Source organism: Anabrus simplex, chromosome 7 (genome assembly GCF_040414725.1).
Source record: "Anabrus simplex isolate iqAnaSimp1 chromosome 7, ASM4041472v1, whole genome shotgun sequence".
Taxonomy (NCBI): Eukaryota; Metazoa; Arthropoda; class Insecta; order Orthoptera; family Tettigoniidae; genus Anabrus; species Anabrus simplex.
Window position 1 is genome coordinate 219,189,538 of NC_090271.1, and position 17,125 is coordinate 219,206,662.

Here is a 17,125-nt window from a genome sequence, read left to right on the forward strand (position 1 = left end):
TCTATATCTACCAATTCCAGTTCTTCTCTCGACAACAACCTGTGGACACCTTCCCTGAATTCTTCTTTTACACTTGGCTTGGTTAGTCGCCAAGTTTTTATTTTTGGGACTCTTTTGTTACAGACTTTGGGAGGTATTTTCTCTGCAATAACTGCTACCAACAGTCTATGGTCTCCACCAAGGTGTTCACTTGGAATGACCTTGACATCATTGACATTTTTCCATACATTTTGATCTATTAGAATGTAATCTATTACTGTAAATATTTTATCATCCCAGCTATATCTTATGATTTTATGGGAGTCCCTTTTCTTGAACGAAGTGTTACTCACTATCAGGTTGTTTCTCATGCATAGATCTAGCATATATTCTCCCCCTTCATTTCTGTTTCGCATTCCATGAGGGCCTTACTAAAACCCCGAAATACTCTCATAACCATGTGGAGAGATCTGTAACCTTTCTTAACAACATCTTTAACATGATTACCCCAATGAAGATCATTCCTTATATTAACACCTAGGTAGTTACATTGTTCCCCATGAGAAACTATCACCCCTTCAACACAAGAATTAAAACTGAGAAGACTGTTCCTCTTGGTGAAACTTACAGCTTTACTTTTCATCCCGTTTACATTCATACTATTGTCTGCTGTCCATCTCACTACATTGTTTAAGTCCCCCTGCAGTCGTTCACAATCCTGCAGCTCTTTTACTACTCTATACAGTATAACATCATCTGCAAATATCCTTATCTGTGATTCCAGATCCTTACTCATATCATTTATATATACAGTATAAGAAAACATAAAGGTCCAACAATGCTGCCCTGCGGGACACCCCTCTTAATCATTACAGGATCAGATAATGCTTCACCTACTCTATTCCAGCGAGTTCTATTTTCTAAAAATGTAGCCACCCATTCAACCACTCTTTTGTCTAGTCCAATTGCCCTCATTTTTGTCAGTAATCTCCCAATATATGCATCAAAAGCCTTGGAGAGGTCAATAGTGATACAGTCCATTTGACCTCGTGAATCTAAAATATCTGCCATATCTTGCTGGAATCCTGCAAGTTGAGCTTCAGTGAAGTAAACTTTCCTAAACCTGAACTGCCTTTTATCAAACCAGTTTATAATTTTGCAAGCGTGTCTAATGTAATCAGAAAGGATGCTTTCCCAGAGATTACAAACTGCACATGTCAAGCTGACTGATCTGTAATTTTCTGCTTTGTTTTTCACCCTTTCCCTTGTACAATGGGGTTACTATTGCAACTCTCCATTCATTTGGTATAGCTCCTTCATGCAAACAGTAATGAAATAAGTATTTCAGATATGGCAGTATATCCCAACTCATAGCCTTTAATATATCCCCAGAAATCTTAACCCCAGCTTCATTGTGACATTACACTGGAAAATGCCAATTCAAATGTTGGAATTGCTACTGATGGATACTCAAGAGACTGGAGAAGACTTGCAATGGTGGATAGACTTCGTTAAAAACTACATAAGCCAGTGGAACTTGGACACTAACATGATAAGAGAAGTACTAGAACTTCATTATCTGATGAGAAGTAATACCAATATAAATGGTCCTTTATTGGACATTATTATAAATTTACTCATTTGGGACAAATATTTCTGATTCCCTTTGGGAATCAACATCTATATTATCTGATCAGAAGTATTCGGACACCTATTTGGAACTGTCCTTCAAGTGTTCCTTGGTTAAACTGTCCAGTAGTAGGCATTGATACTTCTTGGCCATTGTTGCTGCTCAAACTCTGTACGGTAGACTGTCTATCAGATGCCAGAATATCTCCTGAGGAATGGCAGACCATTCTTCCTCAAGCGCTGTAGCAAGCGTAGTTAGTGAGTCATTAGGGTCTGGAGCAGAATTGCTGTTGTAGTTCATCTCAGAGGTGTTTGAAAGGATTGAAGTCGTGCTTTGGGCTGGCCAGTTCATTTCCAGTACCTTATTGTCTACAAACTACGAAGCGTGTTTTTTAAGTAAGGTCCGTTTTGTTGTAGACACTAGTAGTTCGCGCGCATATCGCAACGAGCACGTGCATCATGTACCGGCATGCCTCGGGAACAACTGTGCTCAGTTTTAGCTCTGTAGCTAACCTGTACGGTTCTGTTCTGTGCTTTCAAAATGTTTAAGACTGTCAACTCGCCCGCCGCTTGTGAGGTTCGGTCTGTGATACGGTTTTTGTTAGCAAGGAACCTGTCTGCTGCAGAAATTCATCGACAGATTTGCGAAGTGTATGGTGATACTGTTATAAGTGAAAGCAAAGTGCCTAAGTGGGTATGACAATTCAAATATGGCCGTGACAGCGTCCATGATGAGGACCGCTCCGGTCGCCCTTTTTTGATTACAGACGATTTGGTGGCTTCAGTTGAAGCGAAGATTCGTGAGAACAGGCGCTTCACAATAACAGGTCTCTCAAACGAATTTCCTGATGTGTCGAGATCAGTGCTTTACAACATTATTTCTGAACACCTAAAGTTTAGGAAACTGTGCTCCCATTGGGTCCCGAAACTCCTAACAGAGGATCACAAAAACCAAAGATTTGAGTGTGCTATGAAGTTCTTGACTCGTTATGACTAATATGGGGGCAGCTTCTTGAGTCAGATCGTAACTGGAGATGAAACATGGGTTTCGCATATCACGCCCGAATCGAAGCAACAGATTATGGAATGGAGACACACACACTCGCCTGTAAAGGTGAAGACCAAACAGACTCTGTCCCAGCACAAAATCATGGCATCGGTGTTTTGGGACAGGCATGGTGTTTTGTTGGTCGATGTCATGCAACGAGGAACCACTCTCAGCGCAGAAGCATACTGCCAAACCCTGAGAAAGCTACGCAGAGCAATACAAAACAAAAGACGCGGCATGCTGACAAAGGGAATTGCCCTTCTCCATGACAATGCAAGACCTCACACTGCAGGTCAGACCTGCGATTTATTGGACAGTTTTGGCTGGAAAGTTTTAGACCACCCACCCTACAGTCCTGATCTTGCGCCGAGCGATTACCATCTGTTCCTCCACCTCAGACATCACCTCGGTGGCAGCCATTACAATGACGACGATGACGTGAAATCAGCAGTGAACTCTTGGTTATCGGAGCAGGCGGCAAGTTTCTATGAAGAGGGTATTTTAAAATTGGTTGCGAGGTATGTTAAGGGTTTGAACAAACTTGGCAACTATGTCGAAAAATAGAGTGAAGTATGTACTTTCTGAAAATAAATGTACTTTTTTGAAATAACCTTTCGTTGTGTACTTATTTTTAAACGGACCTTACTTAAAAAACACGCCTCGCTCTTACAACCAACCTTGCACAATGGCACGGAACATTATCATGCTGAAGCACAGTGATCATCTTTGAATTAGTTTTCTACTCTAGCAACACACAACTGGTAATAATGTCCTTTTATCCTCCTGTCTTAACGTGTTCTGTAGTCTTACAAAGGGACCACGTCCTTCCCATGAAGGACTCCCCCACACTGTCTCCCCATCTCTGCCAAATTTCGCTGTGGGCCGCTGTACAATCACTGAGCTGCCTTGGTCCACCATTTCTGCAGGTATCTCGTAGCTTTGGAACATAGAGCTCTCAGCCACCTTTTATAGTAATAGCGATAGTAATTATATCTTAGCTATAGTTTACGTTTACGGAGGGGTGTCTAGATACTTTTGATCAAATGGTGCATATCAATCCCAACCCTGGTGATGACTGAATATATTTCCATTTAAAAAATATAACTCTTTAGTATTATTTGCTCAAAGTAGTACAATATTAATCTTTTTCTCACTTTTCAGATACTTCTACAATCATTTGTGGAGGCCATGGGATGAAGATGATCATGGTAATAACACAGACTTTAAGTTCCGTCTTGAACAGCGTTTTTGTATGTAAGTAAAACCCTCTTTAACTCGATTTACAAATTCATTGCCTGGTAAAAATTGAATGTATGATTGTTGCCAACTGTCTGTGAGGAGATGGCACCCAAAGAAACAGAAATGGAGTAGCATTCTATTAAATTGCATTTCTATTGCAAAACTCTTTCCTGTAGAGATTGCAACCCCGTTAAGGTGAACACAGACATAACAATGCAATGAACACACATGAAATTACAAAATGAGTACAAGACACAAAATACTTGCCATTGGGGGCAGCAGCATTAAATTTTTTGATGTGGAGGACCCAGAACATAAAGGATAAGAGGGCAGGATCTTAGATTACTACTTGAGGGGTTGCCAGGTCAATATCGCTAACTGCTAAATAAATGTGAAATTAAAATTCAGTAAATCAAACTTTACTTAAAAATTAGGAAAAGAAAAAAAAATTATGAATGATACTTAAATAAGATTTATAACTTTCTGCAATATATTGAAAAATAAACAAAATCAAGAACGAATAATTTAATGATAAAATTAATTCTTTGAATTATGCATTAAATACCTATTTTTAAAATAATTAAACTTACGAGTGCACACTCGGTTCTTACGATGTAATAAAATAAGCAAGTCAAAGGACTTATACCCCCCAAAAATATTTCTTATTAAATTAATTCATTCAAATAAGAGGCAAATGTCTATTTTTAAAATAATTAAAATTGTGTACACTCAGATTACAAACTAAAGTAACTTACAATACCTAGATATAAGCGAAGTCTGCTGCTCACATCAGAATTCATAAATGACAAATGTTAAAACGGATCCGTACGTTAAGAATTACTTATATCACTGGCCAGTTTTTTTAATTTTTTTTTTTTTTTAAGAAGACTGCAATTAATCTGACTAAACTGAAATTTGTTTCCAGTCCCTCTACATAAACATTTCAATCATTCCAGAAACATGGTAACACACTCAATTTTAAAGGCAACGATAGCAAGCCAAATTTTCCACACATAAATAATTAAATGAACAGACAAAAGAATTGCAGGAAACCAAATAAAAATATTTCCCAAATTAGTTACAAATTACGAAGGGAAACAATATTAAAATTCCACAGCTAACTGAACAATCATACACACGATGTAGCCTACAGCTTCCCAAGCCAAGCTAACATAAATCATAAAACAACAGGCAAGGCCCACCAGAAATATAGCATACAGGGAAATAAGATAAATGACACATAATAATGAAAGAAAAAAAAGAAAAGACGGACATGAATAGTCTGAGGAGCGTAAACATAAGTATCTTTAAGGTATGGGAGAAACAAATTTCAATTCCCTACCACCACGATATTACAATAATAATGTATAGTATTTTGAATTTGTCATTTCCTCCAACATCATATTAATGGAGGATTAAAATGCGGGTTATTAAATTTCAGTTTTAGGGGGCCCTGGAATACGGTAATGTGCGAATAAGACAGGAAATAAACCATCCCAGTAAGGAGTTAAAGAATGATCCCATCATGAAAATTATACTAGCACACAGCATCATCAAATACATAGATAACAGTGTAGTAGATACCACAAATGTGAACCAGGAAAAATAGAAATCCACCAACCAAAATTAATAATAATAATAATAATAATACTCACAATAACAATAAGAAACAGAAAATGGTATCACAATGATAATCTCAATTAAATAAAATGAATAGAATAATTTGCCTCTCATCCGCGCATATACCGAATTCCAGAATTACTCCATTATCAATTATAATATTGGAATATAGAACTTTACAAAAACCTTGTTACATTTTAATAGTTTGAGGATTCAAATTATATCATTAAAAATCTTGGATGCTGAAGAAATACCAATTTAAATTAATGAATAAATGGTGGCCGACATGTCCATAATAGATAGGCGTAATTTCAATTACGGTTACGAAGTTGGCTTGAAACAATTCTGACAGCGTTGCAGAAATTTCCCACATTAGTAATGTTAATGATAGCGTGTTACTCACATTCTTCTTCTCCAAATAATCTGGCAGTAGAACATTTTTGAAACAATTAAAAGGATACTTGTGCTTACATCCGTGGGTGTCCAATTTAATATAATCCGATAGCTTATGTTGTTAGGTCATTTTGCAATGAAGCACAATCACTCAGATATTCCGATCACTCTTATACTAAAGAACGGTAAATAGAAAAATATTAAAACACTAATTACACTGCAACTAATGCAAAAGCCTTAATTTACATGGCTATGAGCCAGGAGTATCACATTCCATTCCACCAACTCTCAATTGCATCTTCCACGGAACACCGCTAGTAATTGTGTCCATGATGGCGCTTGGCTACCAACTGATTGCTTGCAGTGGGCACAAAGCACACTGCACAGATCTGGGAGTAGTGTGCATGCGCGCTCAAATCAACTTGCTTATTGAGCGAATGAGGAAAATTGAAGCTATTGACGTAACAGTAGCAGATTATACATTTTAAATAGGCATAGTTCAGTCACGCAAATTAACAGCAATTCAAACAATGGGCGATAATTGTAGATAAATTTCCCATACACAAATACATATGTCCAATAAAAGAGGGTACCGTTAACTCATTTCACAGATTTATTGGACTTTCTGAAGTAACTTTGTACGTAAAATTTTAGCTTTTTAGTATTTAGGCCCTACTTGTTCCCTCTCCTCTTGGAAGAGGTTAATGCCAAGCGGACTGGCTATAAAGACGCAACTCAGATATTCTCGAGTCTACGGCAGTCTGTTCCAGTGTTTCTGTCTGATCCCACATTTCCTTCTGCCGGTGCCACGGTGTAAGGGTCCAAAATCACAGAGTGTGGGTCATTTTCTGGCAAGCTCAGGTCTACCTTAAACAAAGTCTTGCCCATGGCATTAAACGCTCCTGCCATTTCTTTTAAAAGTCCAAGAGTGAATCTTGTACAGTGTAACTTGACACTGGCAAGAGGCCTCGTGATGCTCCTCTGAAGCACTACAAAGCTCAGTTCAGGAAGATCATGATTAGCTCAGACTTAAACCTGAATACTTGGCATGCTTAAGCAGAAGACCACACTGACTGGCATACAAACATCTCGACTAGTATTGTACAATTTAAAGAAGCTCGGGAAAGATGGAAACTTCGCCCAATTGAGCCATGTCCTCCACCTTCCATTACATACAGTGTGGGTGACTGCATGTTTCTTGCAAGGATTAGTCTTGTAACTCGTCAGTAGCACCATTGTAGATCAACAAAAGGAAAAACAGGCGTGAAACGAACATTCTGATAAGAGTATTGGCTGCTGCCGTCAATTATTCTTGACTTGTTGTCATAGGTGCTCTTCTCTATGCCCTTTGGTTAGGGTATCAAAACCTAGTTCAGTCAACTATTATTAATATTGTTGTTATGTTAAAGTGTAAAAGGTCGCTTTTCAGATCATTATAAATATTATTATTCCGTAGGAATTCCCTCTCAATACCTACACATGTCCCCTGGGTGGTGCTAAGCAAGCAACAATAATTCACTGGTGGCCATAATGCACATGGATGAAAATGTTGATAAGGAAGCACAACATGTACATAGTACATACCTTGCATGTCGACTATTCGCAGTTTTTACTAGTAAGAACTATTCCCACACTCTTTGCTCCTTTCTTAAGTTAGTAATCTACATTGCTCCCTCTCAGGTTTTGCTTTCACCCTGTCTTTGGACTCCCTTTCCATTGTTTGCAATGAATGTCATAGTTATTGCAAATGTGAATCAGTCAGACCAAATGTGGTGTGTTCGGTCAGTCTGTCTAGCGGCAAACAGTCGGTAAGCAGGACTTTAACTACACAACTACTTTCGTTCAACCATAAACGTGGAATGCAAACATTTAGTTTGCATAGTTTGCATCACAAGAAGAGCTTTAATTTTTTAGTGTATGATGACAATTGTTCTGGAAGAACTTCGCCCAATCTGTGAAAGAAGATTTTGTGGTGCTCAAAGAACATACCAGTAAGATAACAGCTAGTCTCATCATAGCAATCAATTGAGGGATGTTCCACCATTCAACACTTTATATAATACATAACATTTATTAAGTGAAAACCGGTTTCAGTTCCCTAGGAGTCATCATCAGTTCACAATAAATAAATCGAAAGGATCTTAACAACAATCAATATGAAATCTGCCTTTAAATACATTTAAAATGGTTGACATGGGTTATATGATATAAAAACACATTAAAATTTAAAGTACGTCCTAGGATCCAGGTCACAGATAACTGTAGTGCATTTGTACAATGTTGAACAGAGTTTTAAGATAATATATAAAAATACTTGAAGTTGAGGAATACTGTGAAGTTCTTATTTGTTAGTGTGGATATAAAAGCATATGTTAAAAAAATGTTCAAATGTTCGTAGTTGAATGGTCGATAAAGGATACAAACATGTACAAACTTGACGATCTTGTAAAATGCCAATGTTAAGACAATTGGCAGTTAAAATGATTTGCTGGGGAGTTGGGGAAACATCCTTCGTTGTTTTATAACATCTGCTTTGTTGCTGAAAAAGTCACTTATTTAGTAGTAGTAGTAGTAGTGCACAGTCTAAAGTTAAAAACTTCATCATTGGTCCGTATTGAACTAATAGTTACAATGCTAAAAAGAGAAAGTTGTTCCACCTATTCAATACAATAATATTGTTGCACGAATTAATGTAGCAACATATTTAATTTAATTTTGAGGCAACAATATTATTATATTATTATATTGTATTGAATAGGTGGAACAACTTTCTCTTTTTAGCATTGTAACTATTAGTTCAATACGGACCAATGATGAAGTTTTTAACTTTAGATGATGATGCTTACCAGGCGAAATCTAAGGCCTGTCATTACATGAGCCTCAAAATTAAATAAAATATGTTGCTACATTAATTCGTGCAACAATATTATTGTATTGAATAGGTGGAATAACTTTCTCTTTTTAGCATTGTATGGCACAGTGTCGCGAAAGGTGGATGTTTTATTTCTCGCACTCCTACTTTTCTAGCGGCAGGTTATCGAGAGTGAGGAATAAGGGAACATCCACCTTTTACAACACTGTGCCATATAACCAATCTTGTTCACTTTAGAAGCCCCTGTATGAGTTTTTTTTTAAGGCATGAGGAGTCAAGCCACTTAATTCTAGGTTGTTCAGAAACTCTTATCGGAAATCGGAGAGTTTTATTTTCATCTTCAGTCATTTATTTATATTGAAGTACATTCTGCTTATTCCAGGTATGAGATTTATAACTTCAGAATTGATATGATCACAATGTTCAATTTTAGGGGCAAGAATGGGAATTTTGGACAAATTTATAGCATCTTCTAGTGACTCAAGACTTATTCCCATAAATTTCATTCTTGCTTATAGTGATAGAGGGTGGTAAATCAACAATAATTTACTTTGGAGATTCATGAATTTCATTACTGTGCATATTTTCAGCAAAATGCCATTACTCTGGCGATTCATGATTTCCATTACATATTTTCAGCAAAAAGTCAGTGAAGTCCATTTTTTCACGTCTTGCTTGCATATATTTAAACTCGTAAATTTTTTTTAATTCTGACAAAAAGAGGCAAAAATTGAATACAGTCCTGAATAACGGTTTGTTTGGAGGCATGTGGAACAGGCAAAACCTCTCTAAAACCTCTACCTTGATCAATTACTTTCTCTCCATAAATGATGGAATTACCCTTGATGTCTTTCAAAAGTCTGTTAATACAGATCAGTGCATGTGCATCAGATTAGGTGAAGCATTATCTGATCCTGTAATGATTAAGTTGGGGGTCCTGAAGGGCAGTATTGTTAGACCTTTGTTTTCTTGTATATATATATAAAATATGAGTAAAGGAATGGAATCACAGATAAGGCTTTTTGCGGATGACATTCTACTGCACAGAGTAGTAAACGAGTTGCAGGATTGTGAGCGACTGCAGTGGGATTTAAACAATATTGTGAGATGGACAGCAGACAATGGTATGAATGTATAAAAGATAAATACAACTTACACAAGTTGGCAGTACATGTAAGAGAGAATATACCAAAGTATAATAAACATATATGTTTCAGTTGGGTGCGAGGTCATTCCTCAATAAAAGGGAACGAAAGAGCTGACCAATTGGCCAAAGAAGCTTGTAATTCTAACTTGTCAGAGAGTTATACTAAATGCCAAATGAACTGGTTAGCAAGTAAGAATGGCTCAGTAACCAAAGACCTGTTTTTTCCAAATGTATATAGTAGGCTGGGATGTAAATATATAGTGTGAAACTTTCATTTAACTCAAGTGCTATCAGGTCATGGTAAATTTAATGCTTACTTCAAGCGATTCAAAATTCCAACACAAAATGGCTCACTGTGCTTCTGCACTGAAGACATTCAAACTGTAGAACACATTCTGTTCAACTGTCCTGCTTTTGAGAGAGCATGTTTTGAACTTAAGATGCATTTGTTAACTTGCAGTTGCTATTTTGAAAAACCACTAAATTTCATTTTTTTACAAAAAATGCTGCACTTCTCAGTTTTCAGAATTTATTGACTATGTTTTTAAACATATATAATTTGATACTGTCTGCTTATTAGCTGCTTACCATATGTATTGTATATATTGTATATATATTGTATGTCTGGTATTTTAAATATTAGTACGGTACTCTTAGTATTGAGGATTGTATATATCATATATCATACTTTTATTTTCCATTTCTGTTTATGTCTATTTTGCTGTTTATGTATTTTGAATTTTATCAGAGAAATTGCATATTTTGTATAAACTACAACCCTAACATACCTTATGGTAAAATAGGGTTCACAGCACTTTGGAGATTAAATAATAATAATAATGGTATGAATGTAAATGGGATGTGAAAAGCCCTTTCAGTTTTAATTATTGGGTTTATGGGGTGGTTGTACCTCATGGGCAACATTATAAGTACCTAGGTGTTAATATAAGGAAAGATATTCATTGGGGTAATCATGTCAACAAGGTTAAGAGAGGTTACAAATCTCTTCACATGGTTATGAGAGTATTTAGGGTTTGTAATAAAGATGTAAGGGTGGGCAAAATAAAACTGGGACCGGAAAATATTTACATTGGAACTGATGCGGTATTGACCCTTGTTAACGAACATCGCAGATTATGCTGGAAATGGTCTCATCTGAAGAAATGAAAAACTGAGGATACAAAAGTCCTGACTCCACTCCACTCAGAAACCCCTGGCAGAACTCAACACATAAAGTTTCATCTGGATGCTTTAATGCATGCACAACAGTAAATTTGTAAGGATACAGATGCAGGTCCTCTTTGATAACATATCAACATGACGATCTCTTAATTCCCACTTGCACAGGTAAATGACTTCAGATTTCCTTCATTCAAGCAGTGTTTTCCGGTGTTCAAATGTAAAGGAGAGAGCATATAAGTCTCCGGTAAGACTGCAGTTAAAGAGTATGGCTCCAGTGTATGGGACCCTCACCAGGACTACTTGATACAAGAACCGAAAAAAATTGAAAGAAAAGCAGCTACAGAATGAGCTACGGTATTGCTGTCTGTTGTCAGTTATTGAACTGATTGATGGCTATTGAAACTGCTTTATGAAGCCCGTAGAAAGCTTCGTCCAAAATCTGAAACGCTCCTTTAAAGTGATTACTATAAACAAAAGAAACTCAGTGATATGTATTTTTAATTTAAAGCAAGTACAGAAGAATACTTTGAATATCCTGGGTAGAAAAGAAGACCAGTGAGGAAGTCCTCAACTTGTTAAATAAGAGAAGAGCTTCTAACATCTGTCAAGGAACGAAAGCTCAGGTACATTGGGCACATCATGAGAGGTGAAAGATATGAACTTCTCAAACTCATCATTGAGGGGAAAATTGATGGCAAAGGATCTGTGCGGAGACAAAGGAATTCCTGGATTAAAGGCCTGTGCCATTTGTATGGATGAACTTCCATGGAAATCTTTCAAGCTGCTGTTTTGAGAATTATCATAATCAATTGGATCGCCAACCTTCGTAGGGGGACAGCGTCCGAAGAAGAAGAAGAAGAAGAAGAAGAAGAAGAAGATAAACATTGACAAGTAGATACCGGTGACGAAGTGTAGATAGAAAGTGCACTTGTTGTTTATGGACAAATAGAATTATGCTCAATTTAATATTATAAAATAAAACTAATTGTGGTTAAAATAAAGAAAAACATAGTTTTGGCACACATACATGTAAGTGCCTTTCATCTAAATAAAATTGTATCCACTTGGAGTGGGGAGTGGGGGGGGGAGGAGGATGCTGGCAGGTTGCAGAAAAATACGCCTTGCATTTTAAATTTGTAGATTGAGTTCAAGATAATAGACTCTTGCTCACTCTTTCCAAGTGTCCATGAAAAGGTTATCTGTAAGTGGAGGGCTACCCAATAATGGTATTAGCGCAATTGGTAGAGCAACCAGCATGAAATTAGGAGGTTGTGGGTTCGGATCCCACTGGTGTCTGGTTGGCCATTTTTGTTCTGTATTTAACATGTCTTCAACATGTACTATATGTATGGAACATGACCAGATGGGTTGAAAGTACATTTAGATTACAATGCGGTCGTGAAAATTCAATATTCACTTTTAGGTATGTTTCTGCACTTTTTAATTTTATGTTATGTTGCTCACTTCTTTGATTCCTGTGTACTGACAGATATTTTTGCATTTTATATTTGGAATTCTTGTTACAAGAGCATGCCATTTTCTCAGACACATTAATACATAGACTGACATAAGCATTTACGAAAATTATTTTCACATGAAAACTGAGGCTGATACAGAAATTCTGAAATTAAATCTGGATTCAAGGACGAATTATCTTCCAGAAACAGTCTGTTTTGTTCTTGTGATAGGAAAATAATTTTTTAGGCCAGTGTTATCTGGACTAATCGCAGGACAAATTTGCATGAACAGTATGATTTTATGCATTTTAATGCACAAGAAAACATTAATAATACTGACCATACATTAGTGTTCAAAAATGCAATTTCTCGTACTACATATCGCTTTTAAACCTGATGATGCACAAAATGAACCTTCCAAGCCTAAGGCCCAATGAAAAAAAATTTTGTTTTCAGCGCTGATAGCACCATTAGTATTCCTTCCAAACTTTTCCGATGAAATCATTCTGACAGTACTACATCAAAATTATCATAGTCAACTTCTTAATACATTTTCGTTTTGAGGGGCCTGCTTCACTACTGCAATTTCTAGTAGATTTTAAGGGTTTCTGTTTGCTATTTTTAAAGTCTCTCTCACTGTCTGAATACCAATCCCATAATTATTCGCTAATTTCTTTATTGATTGTCCTGTCTCAAACTTTTCTATTAATTCAAGCTTTTGTTTTAAAGTTAAAACCACTTTCTTTTACTTTGTAGTCATGACTGCCATCACAGAACACCAACAGAGAACTATTATACACTACATTGTTTAGTTCTCGAACAAAGCATGCCGCCAGCACACTTGCAGTTGAGAGCGCGCTCAAATTTTTCAGACATCATTCTCACATATTCAGTTTGTTGCGACAAAAATAAAGGAAGGAAGTAAAATTCTTTCAGAATAAAATTACTGTGTCCACCTATTCAATACAATTATATTTTGTAGTGATTAAATCCTACATGAAAGAATTTTACTTATTTTATCTTCAATACGGAACAAAATGAGGTTAATTACTTGTAAAAATAAAGGAAGTAAAATAATAATAATAATAATAATAATAATACAGTAAACTTGGATGGTGCACGGATAACCCACAAACTGGATAATTCCCACCTGGATAATCGGAAGTTTGCTGTAAATCATTCTTATATCGGATAATGTGCAATTGTATAGAAAATATCACTAATGACTCGTTGCTATGATGAATACCTCGTGGCATCTGATGACTATTTTGAGTCGTAGAATCTATGGAAGTGCCACATATACAAATAATGGTGTAGTGTATTGCAGACTGATATTAGGAGATAATGAATAGATTCTTTACCATGACTAAATAAATAACCACCTATAAACTGTATTTACTTCAGTCGGTGAGCAGTTGATGCAAAGAATAAGGCACTTCAGTTCAGTGTTTCATCTATCAGTCTTCTTGATATTGAAGGGCAAACTGTGGCACAAATACTCGATCATGATTTGTAACCACCATAGGAATTGTTTAATTTGTTTATCAGAATAGTTAAGGAAAAATAAATAAGCAATACACAACAGTACCAAACAGTACCTGTAGTCTCTCGAGGGTTAAATTGATTATGCTTACTGGTGTGGATTGCATGTTCCCATCGGTTTTCTTGCCTTGCTACCCAACATGGAAGGTTCATTCCTGGCTCAGACCAGTAGTAGTTAAAGGTACTCAAATATGTCAGCCTCGTGTCTGTAGATGTACTGGCACATTGTAACCACAAAGATGCACACATGAAATGCTGTGAATTGTGTACAGTTTTATTTGCAAATTATATACACATACACACGCACGCACACACACACTAATAAACTGCCATCTTGACAAAACACTCTACGAAGAAAAGGGAGAAGAAGAAGAAGAAGACTGCTCCATTAGCATGTCAACTGGTTACCGACACAACAGAATCACAACATGAGTACACAAGTTACACCAGGAACTCTCGCTAACAACTCAAATCCAACTCCCAAGACTGCCTCTTTATATACATTGCCTGGCCAGGCAGAACATGTTTTCTCGTAATTTGTAGTGTCTCCAATAACCTATTTACAGATAGATTGAATGTTCTGTAACTTTCTAGTGCCAAAGATATGTATGTTCTGGACTATTACCGTGTGTTGCACAACATTACACTGGATTTATTCATCATATTTACAGGTAATAATAAATTATATACTATTAATTATGTGTTCTTACTTTAAATAAACTCTTATTAATATACATACAGCAGATGTATCATGACATAACCTCACATTTTGCTACGACCACGATACCAAATAAAGTCGGTACATAACTACGTAAATAATAATAATAATAATAATAATAATAATAATAATAATAATAATAATAAGAGAGCTCGATATTTTCATTATTTACCTATGGTTTACAGAATTGTTTCCAAGTTGTACTAATCCATTACACCTGCATCAACATAAAAGAACTCCTGCAGGACAAAATTCCAGCCTCTCTGATAACTGCCAGAAAAGTAGTTAATGGGATGTAAAACCAATAATGTTGTTGTTACTTACCTTCCTGATATTATTGGTACTTTTTTATGTGGAGTTAATAAATAATATTTATGGAATGTACTGTAGATTCTGTGAATTTTGTTTATTATGTAAAGATTATTTTATGTTATTTGCTCCTTTATGTAGGTACAGAGACATGCAGAATGGTACTTTGAACCAGATGGAAGTAGAATACATTAAGATGTTGCTGAATAAGATCAATAACCTTACAGAAAAGATTAAAGCTTTGGAGGAAGGGACTTTCGCTAATGACTCTGTTTTCGTGGTTGATGAAGATGATTCACTTGAATGTGAGCTGATAGATCTCCATTTCTTACTTCATGAAGCTAAACTGGAAATGGAAGCATTAGAAAATCCCCAAACAAGGTTTGTTAAACATACATGCTCATTAATCATCTTTTTTTAAATATACTGTATTAGTAAATTATAAATTATAATTATGTTGTCTTTCTAATCACATCCTATGTTAAAAGTTTGTAAAAAAAATTTAAATGAATTACTAAACAAACAGCTAACCTCCCTTATGAGTGAAATCTACCTCCTTGGGGATATAGTTAGATGGGGGAAAGGCAGAATTTGGAATAAAACACTTTTATAGGGCAAAGTGGAGAACAGCAAAAAGATGGTGTGAACAAGCAAAGATCACTGGTCTACCGCTTCACCTTACACTACAAAGAACCGAGGACCACTCTGGTCTTGTCTGGAAAGTGCTAATAAGAAAACAGAGAAATGAGGTCACGATGCTAAGCATTGAATGGTATATGAAATGATGATGATGATGATGATGATGACGACAAAGGAATCTTTCTCTGTTGCTTTTCCGTTGCATCAAGATGAAAAACCTACTACATTTAACTTCATTTTAATTGCACAGAGTGTGGTTGTGAAAATGTGAACTCTGCAGGGAACTACAACTGTGGAAGTACGCGTAAATCGCACGTTGTTGGCCAGTTCAATGAATATTTAACCCTTCATTACACACGCTGAGTGAGAGTCTGCTTTTATTTATTGTTGGTATCACAGGTCCTTCTGCAACAATACAAAAGTCGTGATAGTGGCGAATGTCCCAATAAAGTTTTATATTGTCAACTGCGGACTTGTGGAGTCTCATTTTGCAGGCATGTATTGGTGACTTATTAATCGTACTCACTCTTTTCCATTATTTTTTATTATAAAATTATATATGTATTAGCTGCAAGTGTAGTAGTGGGCGCATTTTGACTTATTTTCTACTCACATTTATTAATAGTGGGATAAACACATTAATATGACATGAAGTCAGGCGTTGATTAGGTGGATGAAATGAAATCCACTTATTCTGTGGCAAAAACATCACAATGTTCGACTTTGGTTGTGTTCATTTCTTTCCTAAATATTGCTTGCATAAATGCAAAGACAATACCAACATCACTGAGCGAGTTTGCGATGCGGTTAGGGGCGCACAGCTGTGAGCTTGCATTCAGAAGATGGTAGGGTCAAACCCCATTGTCAGCAGCCTTGAAGATGGTTTCCCATGGTTTCCCGTTTTCACCAGTAACAGAATTGTAAGGAAAGCTGTTTTGAAGATAATAAAAGTATTTGAACTTGTTGTGTAAATATAATTGCCCTTTCTACTGTATAAATGTTATGTCATTTGTATATGGTGTTTAAAGTCAAAACAAGACTGTGGATAGCTGACGAGACTGACTTGACATTTCCCTGTTACTCATACTCTTCTCAGCTTTGCGCTAGAACAATGTCATGCCAAGTGTTTTTCACAATAAATTTTGTTTACTATTATTGCAGTTAGGGCTTATTAAATTTTGTACCTTAATAATAGAAATGCCTTGTTGATAGTTTAGATTAATTGTTAGGTTAATTTTCAATTGGTTTTGCTAAGTCCTGTGATTTGCACTAGATAATATTTCGAACGTATCCTAAAGGATAGAAATGTTGATGTAAATATAATACATACATACATACATACATATATATC

At 36.1% G+C, this 17,125-nt stretch overlaps 1 protein-coding gene across 5 annotated transcripts in view; it reads left to right on the forward strand.

Annotated features, from left to right (window-relative positions):
* Positions 1-17,125, forward strand: part of LOC136877479 (protein nessun dorma) — a 206,844-nt gene that overhangs the window by 94,397 nt on the left and 95,322 nt on the right. For all 5 annotated transcript variants that reach the window (XM_067151559.2, XM_067151562.2, XM_067151558.2 and 2 more), the window contains exons 4-5: positions 3,818-3,910; positions 15,277-15,516. In XM_067151559.2, coding sequence (XP_067007660.2) covers positions 3,818-3,910; positions 15,277-15,516 — 333 coding nt within the window. The remainder of the gene's footprint in view (positions 1-3,817; positions 3,911-15,276; positions 15,517-17,125) is intronic.